Below are 15,810 nucleotides of genomic sequence, written 5' to 3' on the forward strand. Positions count from 1 at the left end.
GGGGAGGAATTCAGCTTTTCTGCTCTGTGACTTTCAAGTTCCTGCTGACAGAATATTTTTGTTGCATCCTAAAGCAGAAGACAAACCCTCAGAGAGCCTTCTAATGCAACGCCATTATTGCTTACAGAGAAAAAAAGAAAAAGCTATTTTATTTTTTGTGTGTGTACATAGACACACGGTGCAGATTCATGGAGGGGCCCTCTATAGCTAAGACAGTGATTATGGGAGAGCTGCCTTCATCATCCGACTCGGAGGAACCTTTATGATGCAAGCAGAGCGAGAAAGAGGGAGGAAGGGCGGGTTTCTCGGGCTTAGAGAGAGGATTCACCCCAGGGAGTTTGATGTTTTTATTGCTCATATAGTGACAACTTCTGGCGGTTTGCAATATGATGAGTCACGCTGTACAACTGATTCCCAGGTAAAGGTTTTGGTGAGTGTAAAACATGGATCCTTGTCACTGTACCTCCAGAGCGCAAAGAATTATTCACATCAACACTGAACACCTGCTGTGAAACTACTGTCAGTGGCTCACAGGGGACAGAAAACTACTTTGCAGCTGCTCTGAGGTGTGGCCACAAGTACCTGCTTCAACTTCCCAGTCAAGTATCTTGTTATAATGACAAGGCATCCCACAGCAAGAGGAACATAAATCATTTTGAGAGAAGTTTTGTAAAGAGTGCCCTAAAGCCCTAAAGCTATTTTTAAAAGACGTCGTTCGGTCCACCTCTTCGGTCACGACTGAAATATGTCGACAACTATTGGATGGATTTCCACGGCAGTCATGTTCCTCAGAGGATGAACCCTACTGACTTTCCTTAGAGGAACCATGAAGTTGACATGTTTGGTTTTGAGCAAAATTACTAGATGGATTCCCATGAAATTTTGGCACCAAATTTCAGACGAGCTTTTGAAACCACATGAGTCTCCCCTGGCTGGAATTTCAATAGAAAGCAGGTTTTAGGAGTTAAACCGGACGTTTTGTCCATTAATAAACCATATGTGTGGTTATTAATCTTGGGATAATAGGGTCCTTGTAAATGTGGCTAGTCATTCTCCTTGAATAAGACTCCGGATGTAAGAAAACTGTCATTATAACAAGATCCTGAGACTAATTCTTTAACTGTGACAGCTCTGCTTCTCTAGAGTTACCTGCCCTGAGTGATCCATGTAAAAGATCTAACCTGTTATCTGAAAGTGAAACTCCATTTTCCTCCAAACACAGCAGCTCAGTTCACTCGACCCTCGTCTCTAATCGACGCCATGCTTATCATCCAACACCTGCAGAGCTGCAATTAAAACCTACGAACTACAATTTGATTGGCAAGATGATTTTTTATTTTCTTTTTCAGCCAGATACTGATAAAGATGTTAAAGTCAAAGCTGCATATTGGAGATACTGTATTTTAAGCCGATTAATATCTTAATGTACGTTTCAGCCAGATGTTTCAGTAAGAAAGGGTGAAACAGCAGCCAGGCCACATTAGAACACATCATCTCTTTCAGTGACTGGTTCAACACCTCTTTAAATATTTTGGCAGCTCTTGAAGGCAGCGGCAGTGTTTATAGACTCAGCCCCTCTCAGGCTGTTCAATAACATCACATCCTCACCCCCCCCTCAGCCTGGTGGTGGGAGATATGAGATCCAGATCCAACATCTGACCCAACCGTCGGGCCTAGTGGATTAAAACTGCTGATTTACAAGACAGAATTATTATATTTACATTCCTCCAGCACTCGCTCATAATATACATACACACCTGTGCCTAAGTGAATTGAAATGACTGTGATTTCCATCGTTTTCTTCTCCCGGTATCAACCGACGTTTCTAGAGACTGCAGTGACGTTTCCACAAGAGGGATCCAGTGGCTTTAGTTTGTTGAGGGGTCTCGGCAGTTCAATCCTCATTGATAGGATGCCTTTGGGAAGACAAACCTCCGCACAAAAAAACACCAACTCACGTCGACACACTTCACTGAGTCTCTGAGGACATTCTGGGACACGAGGTACATTCTGGTCCCCCGATGCGCTTCACGAGTCGGTCCACAGGATGGCTTAAAGGCGAGTGAGCCTCTATCTACCAGTAAGACTGAAAGGGGGAGGGGATGGCGATGGCCCCTTAAACCAGTACCTGTTTGTCTGGTGAACCACACGTTTCTGATACCACACCTTCTGTGTGTGAACATTTTGAAGTATGTAGTAGAAAGTGTTGATGGAAATGGAAACATTTAAAGAAAAGGTGTTTTTTGCCTCTTAAAAAAAAAAAAAAAGAGATTGCGCAAAATGGGAGATAGAATTCAGCTTTGCCGAATAAGTTGTGACGTAGCGAACATGTAACTCACGTGACTATAGTCCCAGTATCCATTGGATGGGGGGGAGGGGGGATCGGGTAATGGGTCCCATCCAGTGCGCTGTACAGTTGTGGCCCACGGTGGTGGCGTGGTGGAGCCGCGGTGCCTCAGACACGTCACGTTGTCCTGGGTTCCGCACAGGTGGCCAACTTGTACAATGCTATTCCTCTCTCCATTTAGCTAAAGAACTTCACTTCTAAACTCTTTGATTTAGCACGCCGGTTTGCCTTCTACAACCCAACGTGACGTCAACTTGTGACGAAACTACGCTTTGCCTAGTCTAGTTTGTTCGCTCACAACCAGTTGATGGAAACGCTTCTAATTCATATTTTCTTTTCTTTTTTTCAACATTTTAAAAGTTTGCCTAACATTTGCTCATCAATTAGATGGAATCATGACTACGAACGTCCTGACGTTTGGAAATTCACTGCATCAGCTAAAGAATCGGGGAATGAAGATGTTGGGAATATGTGTCCACGATGACTGTTCAGTAAACCCCGCCCCCCTGAACAGCGACCGCCCAATCAGAGCGTACATAGTAACTTTAATTCACCGGCAGTTCCGTCAAACTTTGAACTTCTCCACATACTATATATAACGACTTCTGTGTTGCCAACTTTCTCGCTTGATTTAGCACCTTATCAGTCCCTCTTAGCGACCGTATTGCTGAAAAGGGACTAGTGATAAATCTATCAACTTCAGACCATCAGGGGAAAGGGAAGCTCTGTTGTAATTCATTCCTGTGCACGCTGCTTGCAGTGATCACCGTCCACGGCTCTCCTGCCAACAGCGCAAACCTCCCTCTCCCCTTCGACTGTGAGCAGCACAGTTATCCGACGCAGCCACTTGGCTCTGATACGCAACTTTTGGAGCTAGTGCTAGCTACTTTCACTGGGAAAGAGTTGGCAATATTGCTTTTGAGTTGTTTATTTTTTCCAAACCTAAAACTCAAAAGATATAAGTGTAAGGAATGTTTGTCATCGCTAACGTAAACATTAGCAGTTCCGGCTAACTAGCTTAGCATCACTAATGTAACGTTATATCCAAAGCAAAGCAGAATATTATTTGCTAACTACAATATTGTGCGCAGTTAGTTTTTTTTCAAAAATGCTCCCTTCAGGACTTCTACTATGAAGTATTTACCCACTGGTACTGGATGCTGCTATATCTCACGTTAGCAGCCCTGCTCGGATTTGTGGAGATTTACACCCCAGCTAACGTTGTAGCTTTAGCCTCAGTCTTTTACCATTATGTCATGTACAGTATGTAGCTGACAGGGCAATATAAACATACTTTTACAGGGTACGGGGGACAATGAGTTTCATGGGTATCATGCTAATTAGCTAGCTAGCTAAATAAACAATATGTTAGCAACATTTGTTACTTAATTAAAAATCAGCAGTTTGCGGTCAGAAATGTGAAGCTGATGTAAAATCGAGAAGCCATTGTTTGAAATATTTACTACGAGTAGGAATATGGCAACAGTAACAAAAGAGGGCGGGGCTTAGAGAACAGTCACTTGCTCCCACAGCAAATTAAATATTTAGCAGTAAGAGGGAATCAAAGCATATTTAGTACTTTCAAAGTGACAATCAGGTTTTATGATTTAAAAGTTTTCATAGCAGCTGTAGTAGTTGTATAGCTAGTTTATAACTGGGTTTGGGTGCTATTATTATTATAATATTATATATATCAGTAATATTTGATGATCACATTTGTTAATTATGATAATGAATTAGCATTAAAGAGGCACTCTGCCATATTTGCTGTTAGATATGTGAAATTAATGAATGTTGATGAGGAAACTGGCTTTTATGTCTCAGCCAGGTTTAACAGACGAGTGCCGTCAGATAAAAGGAGTTGAACATTAATGCTAACATGACAGAAGCAAAGCAGCACTGTCAGTAGCGTGTTAGCCGGGGGGGGGTAGGGGGCTCTCCATTGTTGAATCTAGATCAAATCAGAGAAAGATCCAATCATAACAGGTGCCGTGGGGCCACGGGAGCCGGCCTCGGTGGTTTACTCTGACGATGGGGGACCATCTTGGACTTGGTTCTAAATGGGAGGTTTACTGCTGTTAACACCACAACTTTCTTTACAGATTGAAACCTGCTCTCTTAGGTTAAGATTGTCTTATTTGAATTGACCATGAATCTTCAAAGACATTTTCGGAAAATATTATAATTTGCTTTCTTGATGAGACGTTTGATACCACTCTCGCGTCTGTAGGCTACAAGTGAAGCTAGTATACTGCCAGCAGCCGCTTAGCTGGTGTTAGCCTGGCTCTGTCCAAAGGTGACAAAATCCACCAATCAGCTTCTTTCAAGCTCGCTCACTAGCATGCTATATATTGTTTGTTTAATTCATACACAGACAGAAATGTAATACCACATATTGTTGGCAGATTTTTTGTACTTCAAGCTAGTGGTTTAAGGTTTCCCCTTGCTATAAGTCTTTAGGTAAATGGCTCTTAATAGCAACATATATCCTGCTAAAAACATTTATTTTTACCTTTGGACAGAGCCAAACTAGCTGTCCCTGCTGCTTCCAGTCGTTTTGATAAGCTAAGCTGATCTGCTATAGAGTGCTATCAATCTTCTCATCTAACTCTTGATAAGAAAGGGAATAAACCTATTTCCAAAAAGAGTTAAATTATTCCTTTAAAGTGGCACAGTATCATTATACGACCTGATTCATAGTCAGAATTGTCTTTGATGATTCATTATTAACACATGAATTCAGTAATTTGAGAATATGTGTGTAAAGTAGGCTTTAGTAACAAATTTGAAAGGCACGTGTTCTGCAGCTTTCAGCTATCCAGGCCCAACATTAAAATGGTTTGCACCGCTGGAAAATACTTCTGTTAAATATTTTTTTGTGTAAAAGTAACGACACTTGGTTACTTTGCAACAGCTATGTGGCCCAACAACAACAACAACTACAGTATGACAAAAATATATTTTTAAATACCCCTCCATTTTCAAAAACATTATCTCAGGAGTAAATCCCCATCTGGAATACTGGACTACATGTAGCATTTATTCGGGTAATTGACTGCTAATCTTTTATAATCTGGTTTTAAGTGCTTTTATCTGTAGACAAACTGTGGCTGGATAATGGCCGGGTCATTGACTGTATGGCAAAGCGGAAAGAACAGCATGTGCCTTAAGTCTCAGAAACCAGGAGCAACAGTTGTTCCGGCCTCCACTATGAGCTTTATTCATCTGCCACCAAAGGATTGCTGAGGTAAGCTACGCCATTAGAGCTTCATGTAATGCTCGGTCGCTCGACAGCTGTCTCAAGACAAAAGAAATGCGTCACCCCACAATGTGTGGAAAGAAATGTGACATTGAACAGGAGGAAAGACAAATGATTAACACAAAAGTTCCAGTTGAAGGGAAATCTTAATGCTACAATGATATTTTAGAATAGTTTTTTTTCAAGTATGTGGGAACAGACTGAAGAAACATAACATATGACTGAAGATATATGTGTATACACACACACACATATATATATATATGTGTGTGTGTGTATGTGTGTGTATCGTCCGATAAGTAACGAGAAATGACAGTTTAGAATGCCGAACGTGTTTGAGTTCATCACAAACCGTATTTAACTTCAGTTTGCATTTTGTTTTGTAGTTTTTATTATTGTTACTTCCCATTTTTAACTTTCTATTTTGTATTAATTGTTGTGCTGTATAGCACCTTGTAACCCTTGTTTTAAAAGGTGCATTATAAATAAAATACTAAATAAATTACTAACTTCCTTACTTTTCTTCCTGTTCAAAAACATCATCATCATCACTTCTGTCTAAAGACGTTGCCGAGAGGGTTGAGCAACAACGCATATAGATTTATCTTAAATCTGTGTTCAGACTGAATGCAACAGAACTTCTGCTTCTCTTGTCACTGAAGAGCTGTCATAGTCCGTTACACACTCAGCTACCTTACAACACGCTGATTTATTTTAAGATTTAGCTGGAACTCCATTCTTTCTGTTATTTCCACTGCCAACAGTAAACTCTTGCATACAAGATTGCTTTCACATTCAGTCTGAACACATCTTATGAACCTGCATTTCAAGCTCTGGCTTCATTCTCACTGGTCACACTGGAAAGGATGCAGTTTACGGCTTTACCTACGGCATTAAGGAGCAGGGCTTGTGTTTAGTGGGCCGGCTTACATTTGGAAACTTTTCGGCTTAGGACAGAGAGCACCACTCCGACAAACAGTCAATAATCACGTTACGTCTGCAAGAGCCACTACCTACTATCAAAGAAAGATGTGTTGTTGAAGGCAGAGGTGTGTGGGTGTGGAGTGTGGGCTAAGACTGAATAAATGAAGGAGATGGTTTGGTTTGGTTTGGTTTGGGTCATCTCTTTAGATGTTGGCATCGTGGGGCAGGTGAGGAAGCGCCACTCCAAGCCTCTGGTCGGAGTGGCGCTGCATATGTGGCAGCAAGTGGCCGGATGGTAAAAGGCCTAGCAGCTCTTTGGATGCGCCTGGCCTCCTCCGGCCCCACCGGCGACTACCATAAACGAGCCTGCGGCTTTGCCTCACTGCCTGGCCTAACAGCATGGATGTCTGGGGCCACAGTGGGTCTGTGAAGCTGGAGATGCTGGCCTCCTGAAAGGGGATACAGGATCTGCGCCTCAGCGGGCGTTTTTCTCGATAGATGTAGGAGGCTGTGAAAAGGTCGGGACTAAAGTCGGGGCAGGTCTGCCTTGAGACCCCGGTCAAGAAGATGCGGCCCTCCAGGGACGGCCCCAGTAGGCTGAGGCTAGTTCTGTCCGTCAACGAGTCTGTTCGGTCTTCGTAGCTGAGGTCAGCGGGGGCCGAGCACTGCTGCAAGGGCCAGCCTCCACGACCCTTCCCCCCCATGTCCGCAGTGCTGCCTCCCTCCCTACCATCACGCTCTGCCCTGACTGCCTCACCATCCTCATCCTCCTCTTCCGGCTCCTGCTCCTCCTCCTCCACATCCGCTACCTCCTCCTCCCCCACCTCTCCCTCCGCCACGCCCTCCTCCTCGTCCTCTGTGCCGGTGGGTGGTGGGCAGCGAGGGTCCCGCAGGAAGACCACTATGACAGTAATATTATCACTAGAGCCCGCATCGCGGGCCGAGGCCACCAGCTTGTGGGCTACCATGGTGGTGTCTCCAGAGTTCTCCTCCAGGTGGTCGCTGACCACCCGCACCGCCTCATCTGGAACCACTGTGTCCCAGAATCCATCGCAGGCCAGAATCAGGTAGTCTTCTGAACCGTCCAATGGAAAGACGTCATGGTCTGCATCCCCACAGATGTAGGGCTTGTGCTCTGAGTCACCTGTCAACACAGGTAACAGTTGTTCTGTTAGGGTCTGCTCACACCGGCAATCAGCTGGTAGATTATCTTGTTTCAGCAAACAAAGGGAAAACAAATATCACAGTCTAGTGAATATGTATTTTGTGTGGTATACTGAGTATCGATAGTTCACCTATTGCTCTGGATACAGACAGACTGCCGTTAACCCTCCATGTGCCAAACCAGATCACACAGCCCCCCAGAGCCTCGATCCTCAGCTTCTCATCCTGGAGGCACACACAAAGCACATAGTAAGTTCTTAAATGTCACTTTAAGTTATAAGTTAAAATGCAATAAAACATCTGTGTAAAAGCCTGTAGGGAAATCTGTAAGTACACTTCCGTTCAAACGTTTGGCATCAGCTGTTATATTAATGTCTTTCTTCTTTCATTCAATATAAGTTTTTATCAAATAGAAATGTTTAATTCACGCATTAAATGTTTTATTTACATATGAACTAGTTTTGGCCCCATTAATGAAGAATTAAGAGATTCAAACTTCCATTCAGTGGATGTCCCCACAGTGTTGCATGATGGGAGAATACTGTTCCAATGTGGATGTTGTTATTAGTTTTCCAGTCCAGAAAAGCGTAAGTGACCCTCGATCATTACTGAAGCCCAACAGTGCAATGTGGCTCTAAATATTGAGTTGTTGTGTTTCTTTGGGCCCTCTGCAGTCTACTCAGTGGGTAGATTGGACATCTTTAAACTGTGATGTATCCGTCTATAGTATGTCCAGCTGATATTCCCACAGTGCTGACCCCAGACTAACCTTCTGCTTTTACTGTGAAGTTTGAAGAAGAGCTTTGCTAAAGCAACACGTTGTCTGTTACCTCCAGCTTGTTGAAGGCTGCAGTATTGTACACTTGAAACAGAAACAGGAAGTTGTTCCTATTTAAATCTGCAAATATTTTGATGCTAAGCTTCCTCTATCTTTTACGGATTTTGTTATCCATGTACAACACTAAATAACATATTTTGTGAAGCGAAGACTTGTACTACGAAAAAGCATGAAAGACCAGCAAACCAGCTTTTGTAGCAGGAGTACAAACTTGTGTAAAATAATGATACTATATAATCTACCAATCCACCTTCACCTATTGTTCTTCGTCTCACCTTTTGTTCAATGGAAATGATAGATTTGTGACGGATAGTGTGTGTGTGCGTAAGTGAATTACCTCTCTGTCTGGTTTGTGTGGTTTCATCAGCTCAACAACCTGTCCTTTCCGGACCAGAATGACCTGGGAGTCTCCCAGCCAGGCCACATACAACGTCCGACCCCGCAGGAACGTCACCACGCCCGTCGTGCCACAACGTAGGTGCTGCCAAACACAGACACACGTTACAGTATTCAGCTTGCACACCTAACAGCTGATGCACCACGGCTACTTAATACGGTAGTAGCAGTATGAGTAAATAATACTGTGTTTAAATACTGTTCGCAGGTGAGGTTACCTCTCGCGCGGCCTTCTTCACGAAGCCTTCATCAGTGACTTTGAAGGCCTTGCAGAGGGCCTCGATCGGGTCCTGGCTGAACGACTCCTGGTGGAACAAGTTGACGTGGAGATGGTTGGCAGCATAAATGGCAGCGTCCACACCGCCGTGACCGTCAAACACGGCAAAGTAAGCCTGTTCCTCCTGATCCTGAGTAAAAATACCAGTCAGTTAGCCATTGTTAGTTAAATAACACATAACCACATTACCACTACAGTTCTGCAGGTAGTAATGCCATAATCATTTACTTGTGGCCACCTGACTGAAGTGGGTGTGGCTTACGCGCACCACAGAGTTCACGTAGGTTTCCAATTTGTTGACGATTCGCCATCAACTTGTGTTAATGAAGCTAAAGTGCAGCTTCTCCCTGAGGCTAGGAGGCTTATGAACTCTCTGAGTTAAGTTGTTTTACACTTTTAACTGAGGCGACTCCGTGCAGCTATTTATGCGCTATTCTTTAAACATGCTGCTCGTTTTTTAACTATGTGCTCTATATGTTATAGGTTTTATTTATTATTGGGAGGCTCTATTTTTATCTTCTCTATGACACTGAACATTTTATTTATTGTGTACACAGCTAGAACTGGGTAACAAACTGTACCTTCATGTCTTAACATGTTTGAACGACAACAAATGAATCTGAATCCGAACAACAAATACTAGTACACAATCGGCAGGTATTCAAAATATTAAAATAGAATACAAAAAATAAAATAGAACAATCTATATCAAATCAGTAATAAAGGAAGAAAAACAGTGAAAATGAAAATGTTCTTTAGCAACCTGAATGTTGAAGAGCGTGTTGAAGTCGGGGATGATGACGTGCTTGTCCTCCATCTTACGCCTCATGTTCTTGATGGCGTGGATGGAGGTTTCGTAGTACGGCTGTGGGCGGCGCCGGAAAGGCAGCTCCTTCAGCCAGAGGCAGCACATCTCAAACAGTCTGTTAAACACCAGCCAGGCCAGCTTCACAGACTCCATCTCTAACACACACACACACACACACACACACACACACACACAGTCAAAAACCTTCTCAATTGTGTGCGAGGTAACTACCGTAAGTCATAGCACTTCTAGTCACCTCCTCATATCTCTGACATCCCACAGGAAATGGTGCATGTAAAGACTATTATTTAATTTCAATGTGTACCTATTTTTTTCATTTAGCTAGACATTTCTATTTTTCTAGGGCTGCAAATAGCGATTATTTAAACTTTTAATTAATCTGCCAATTATTTTCTATATTAATCCATGGTCACGGGGAAACTAAAGCGTTGAATATATCTGTGCAGTCTTCTCCTTTGAAAAAAACATCATCAATTTAGATAGAAAAGGGAGTTTCTGGTCTACTGCTGCCTCAATTAGTCAGTTAGTTAGTGTTATTGTGTGACTTAGGTGAACCCGAACTAACCTTTATAAACACCATAGTCACACCATAACACTAACTAACTAACCGATGGAGGCAGCGGTAGACCAGCAACTCCTGTGCTCTGAGAGGTAAAATTACGGTTTTTATCAAAGGAGTCTGGTGGCTTCCTTGTTGGAAATGGGTGTCTGACTGCAAGGTAAAGCGCTGAAAATCTTCTAAATAAAGCATACACTGATACTGATTTTTTTAGGTGGCTAAATTAACCACAGCAGTACATTTCTTACCTTCAATGTTAGTATCCTTGCCTGTTTTTCCAAACTAGAGGCGTGCTGACCACCAATAACTGTAGGTAGTAATACACTGACTATGGAGAAGTAGCTCATACAACCCCACTTCAAAAAGTCCGAACTGTCCCTTTAAAGGTAGGAAGATTAATTGCTGTGAGCACAACGTCATAATTTACGTCAGCTCATTTTCATCAGCTCCTATCTTCTCTCATCTGGACTTTAGCGGTCGGACAGTCATGTGATGCTGTTTAGAGAAATTTTAGGAGGTAAATTAAACTAAAAGGTTTTAATTAAATTGTTCTGCTGTGTCAAGGATCAAATTTGGAAAAGTCCCCATCCCCGGTGAAAATTACGTCCCCCGCGGACCTGTTTTATTTTTTCAGAAACTGTCATTGAGAAGTTAGTGGAACAGAGTCAAGCCTGCAAGTGGCATCAGGGCTTCATCTCTCTCTAATAACCAAGACACAGGCTGTGTGTGCGCATGGGCTTGACCTACTAATCTAAGCTGCAGGTATAATAGTCTACCCCGTCATTGCCTATGTCCTCTCTCTCACACTGCTCTCCCAAAAACAGTATCAGTGAGACAGAGACAGACCAGCCTTCACTGTGTCCCATTTTCTCCCTCCACCTTCTAACAGCACACGCACATGAAACAGCCCAATACTAGATTTCACTGTGTTCAGCCCCTACCCCGCAAAATGAAGATGTTTCATCTTGGCTTACCCATAACACCTTGCAAATAACTAATGGAAAAAAATGAACAGTGGAGTGCAGTGAAGCGAGATCAAACAGGCATTGATCGGTTGTTATACAACACTTACGTTGAGAAAGCTCTCACAGCGTGCTGCAGAACAGTTTGAGTCCATCAAAACTGAACCAAATCCCACAACTAGAGTACTCCCTACTACCCAACCCCCACAAATACAAAACGGAAAAAATTGAAATGTACTTCTAAATAAATGTGTTTACGGTTTGGTATCTTACTTAACACATGGCCCAATACCCCGTACACTCCACTTTGCAGGGAACTATAGGGGGTTGAAACGCATCTTAGGTACATTTACTCAAGTACTGTACTTACAATAAGTACAATTTGGACATACCTGTACTTTATTTGAGTTTTTCCATTGTATACTACTTTATACTTCTACTTCACTATATTCCAAATATTGTAGGTTTTACCCCACTAAGCAATTAGACAAAATCTGATGATCTGATGTTTGTTTTAATGAGAATCTGTTGGCCTGTGAGGATGTTTTGGAGTTCTGCCCTCTAGTGGTCAAATACCACTTAATGCAGCTTTGCGAGGGAGAACTGGGACAAAGCCCTGGTGGTTAGATGGATGCTGTATGTGTGTGGGAGACCTAATTTGTCAGCGCCTCTATACGTGTGTGTGTGTGTGTGTGTGTGTGTGTGTGTGTGTGTGTGTGTGTGTGTGTGTGTGTGTGTGTGTGTGTGTGTGTGTGTGTGTGTGTGTGTGTGTGTGTGTGTGTGTGTGTGAGAGAGTGAGAGAGAGAGAGAGAGAGCGCAGTCTCGTGGGCTCCCTTGGGACTCACGTGGTAATGGGTCAGCTCCATCTTCTACCGTCTTGTTGAGGTGGTGGATGGAAAGGTCAGTCTGCAGGAGGCTGTCCGCTGTGGCCCTGGCTAGAGCTGCAGCCAGGGAGCAAGGGCAGTTACTGTAGGGAGGGACAAGACTGTTATGAATGGGTCAGGGAAAAATAAATAATCCTCTGTGGAAATGCAACAATGTCTTCTGTCATTCAGCCGGTTTATTTGACTGAATATGAATGTGATTTTGCTATTCTTAGAGCCTTAATAGAAGTACACTTTTCCTTTATAATACAGAACGACCAAGGTATTGACATGGCAGATATTATAAGAGATGTTCCAATACCATTTTTTCCTTCCGGATATGGAGTACCGATCTCATGCCAGTGTGTTAAAAATAAAATCTATTAGGTTTAAACCACTAACCCTGTATGGATGTGATATGAGTGTTATAAGTGTTATATGGCCTGGCTCGTAAAATTAGAACAAATACAAACAGAGGATGAATGTCATAGAACTTTCCTTTATTATCAAGTTTGACAGTCAGTAGCTATGTTTCCATCCACACATTTTTATCCAAATTAAGGGATATCGATGCCTTATGGCCTTATGGAATAAGGCCATAAGGTAAGATAAATGCCTTATGGAAACTGTAAAATTTGATGAAATTTCATGAATATCGATTAAAAGGAAATGCGTTCGGTCTCATCGGATTTTGTTCAGTTTTTATTCGCTTTAAAGCCGTTGGATGGAAACACACTTTCAGCTTTATTTGCATGTTACCAAACTTCAGATTATTTGATTGACAAGTGGATGGAAACTTAGCAAGTCATACCTGAAACAGAACGTAAATAAATACATCTAGAAATAAATAACAATTCTCAAAAACTGTGCAGCCAACATTTTAGGAAAATAAGACATTTAAAATTTTAAATAGTACAGTAGCAGTGTAAAGCAGAAGTGAAACAGATATTGGCTAACACTAGTGCCATCCCTCGTAACAGAAGCTTTGCATACTGTACACATTGCCATTTAACACGTTTGATTTTCCAGTGTAAAATTTTGCCAAATTGACATTTTGCTAGCGTTTTCTTACGGGGATTCGTTTGAAGGACTGAAGGCTTGCTGTACATGACTCACTAAGATAACTGGGTCACCTCCAGATGCAGGTAACCACGGCAACTCCACTTGCAGATGCCGGCCCTTTTACATTCAATTCAAAAGCACCATATGTAATGGGGGGGGGGGGGTCAAGCTGCTGCTAACATTTGCTCAGCATATTTTCTCTGATAAGAAACATCTTTACATCCAGGCATCAGATGACTAAAATCCTTCATCTGGTTCAATTATAGAGTTTAAAACAAACAAGATTTAAAAAGTGTAAAAATAGGGCTTAAAGACTGATAAAATGTCAATTAATGACAGCTAATAGGTCCTGAGCATGTGTGTGTGGTGATTCTAACAAAAACAGAGTGTAAATTGTAATTTCCCCACAGCGGATCAATAAACAGTATACAATTAAAATTAATGGCGGGGGTCTGTGCTCTTCGAGTGTCCTTCTAGTTTTTTAAATATTTTAATTCATACAACCATAAATGCAGCCCACTCTGGTTCATATTAATTTAAAATGTAGTAAAGCTGAAGCTAAATCCTCAAAGCTATGCTCAGTAACTGCTGGATGGGGTGATGTTGCCCACTTGAATTAGTCATCGCAGTGCATTTCATTAATCTAAATAAATGAACTTGGATTGTACTTGGAGTACAACACAGGGACATATTTATACAATTAAAAGCTGTGTATTAAGTGTGAAAGGGCCTCTGTGGCTCTTATGTAAATACATAATTACACACATGGGTGTAATCACTGAAAACAACTTCAATATCTCTAATGAATTCAGCTCTGGTCTTGGTAACTAACGAAGAGAAGATGTTTGTGTTCACATGTGCGGCTATGTACTAGCATCAGAGTATGTTGCATCACATCACACCAGTCCTAGATCTCTACATTGGCTTCTAGTTAGGGCCTGAGGGCCGACAGCGGTGAACCATGTCAAGACGTACAAAAAACGTCATTGAGCCATACCCTAAACCCAACTGAAGGTCCGCCATTTTGAATTGAAAGTGCAAAATTAGTGTGATTTTGGCCATTTCCATACGTCGTACTTTAACAAACTCCTCCGAGAGATTTCATCTGATCAACTTCAAATTTGGTCTGTGCCATCTTAAGACCTTAGGGATGAAAAGCTATTAGAAGAAAAACCTTTTGTCATAGGGCATGGTCACGGCGGGGCAGCCATTTTGAGGGTTTAGCAAGTGGCTGTAACTACAGTGTACAATTCAGCAGAGAGTTACTTTTTGATTGGTGATGGTTTGACCCGCCCCTATGTGTTAGCCCCTTTTCATAAGTAATTACCCATTTGATGTAGTCTTGTGTGAGGTATCATTGAACTCAGCAGAGCGCTCGTTTGTCATTGGTTGTGGTTTTGGCCCGCCCCCTATGCTTAAGCCACTTGAGGTATCAATGAACTCAGCAGGGAGTTCCCTTTCATTGGTGATGATTCGCAGTGTCTTGAGAAGCGGCATCGGCCAGTAACCTCGACACGCGCATAGGAGCGAGGGCCCGTGCGATGCTGCTTGCAGCTTTAATTCATTTTAGTATTTGATTATGAATTCTTGTCCATGGTTTTGTTTCATAGCTTGTCCCTGACATGCTTTGTCATATACGGCCTGCCAGACCTCTTAGATCATCTGGTCAACATGAAACTGTAGTGGGTAGAGAAACAAAGCCTTCATAGTGTCCTGATGCATAAACGCTCCCTCTGCTTTCCCAGAGAAACGTCCAGAATAAAAAAGGGGAAGTAAAACAGCACGTACAGTTTGTGAAATTAAACACGAATCGCTAAACTTCCTATTCCTCTTTCAGAAAAGCGTACAAATTTTACATGATTTACTCCCCTAAATAATACATACAGTATATTAGCAAAACTTTAGGAGGCGAGGGAAAAAGATGTTTCTTTTCAGAATAAAAGTCTCATCTAAACCCTCATATGATTTATTTTTGTGATGCTGTTTCATAATTTATAATTTAGCAAGAATAACACAACTCAGCTGATCCTCCTACAAGGTTTGTATGATATCGTTATAACAAAAAGTTATCCACAATTATTTGTGCGTTATCCTATAAATGTCCAGTAACACTACAGGGCGCAGTGCGCCTGCAAGTCCCTGCAGCGTAGAACCTGTTTAGGCATCACAACTACTTAGTAAGGTTTAGGATTAGGATTTAGGATAGATTACCTTGTTTGTTTGTTTTTAAATTGCATTTGATATTTATATATTTGGAATTACACTGCTAAAAGTCTCTGTATTGCCCTTATGAAATGAAACATGTCATATCAAGTGTCTTGCTAGTTTGA

General features: G+C 42.1%; 1 protein-coding gene across 1 annotated transcript in view; it reads right to left on the bottom strand.

Annotated features, from left to right (window-relative positions):
• Nucleotides 1-5,737: 5,737 nt before the first annotated feature.
• Nucleotides 5,738-15,810, bottom strand: part of ppm1e (protein phosphatase, Mg2+/Mn2+ dependent, 1E) — a 30,811-nt gene continuing 20,738 nt past the window's right edge. The window contains exons 2-7 of the mRNA XM_034890468.1: nt 12,401-12,522; nt 9,969-10,168; nt 9,147-9,335; nt 8,870-9,013; nt 7,826-7,919; nt 5,738-7,674 (exon numbers count right to left, since the gene is read on the bottom strand). Of these exons, the coding sequence (XP_034746359.1) occupies nt 6,734-7,674; nt 7,826-7,919; nt 8,870-9,013; nt 9,147-9,335; nt 9,969-10,168; nt 12,401-12,522 (1,690 nt within the window). The 3' untranslated portion in view covers nt 5,738-6,733. The remainder of the gene's footprint in view (nt 7,675-7,825; nt 7,920-8,869; nt 9,014-9,146; nt 9,336-9,968; nt 10,169-12,400; nt 12,523-15,810) is intronic.

Source organism: Etheostoma cragini, chromosome 13 (assembly GCF_013103735.1).
Source record: "Etheostoma cragini isolate CJK2018 chromosome 13, CSU_Ecrag_1.0, whole genome shotgun sequence".
Taxonomy (NCBI): domain Eukaryota; kingdom Metazoa; phylum Chordata; class Actinopteri; order Perciformes; family Percidae; genus Etheostoma; species Etheostoma cragini.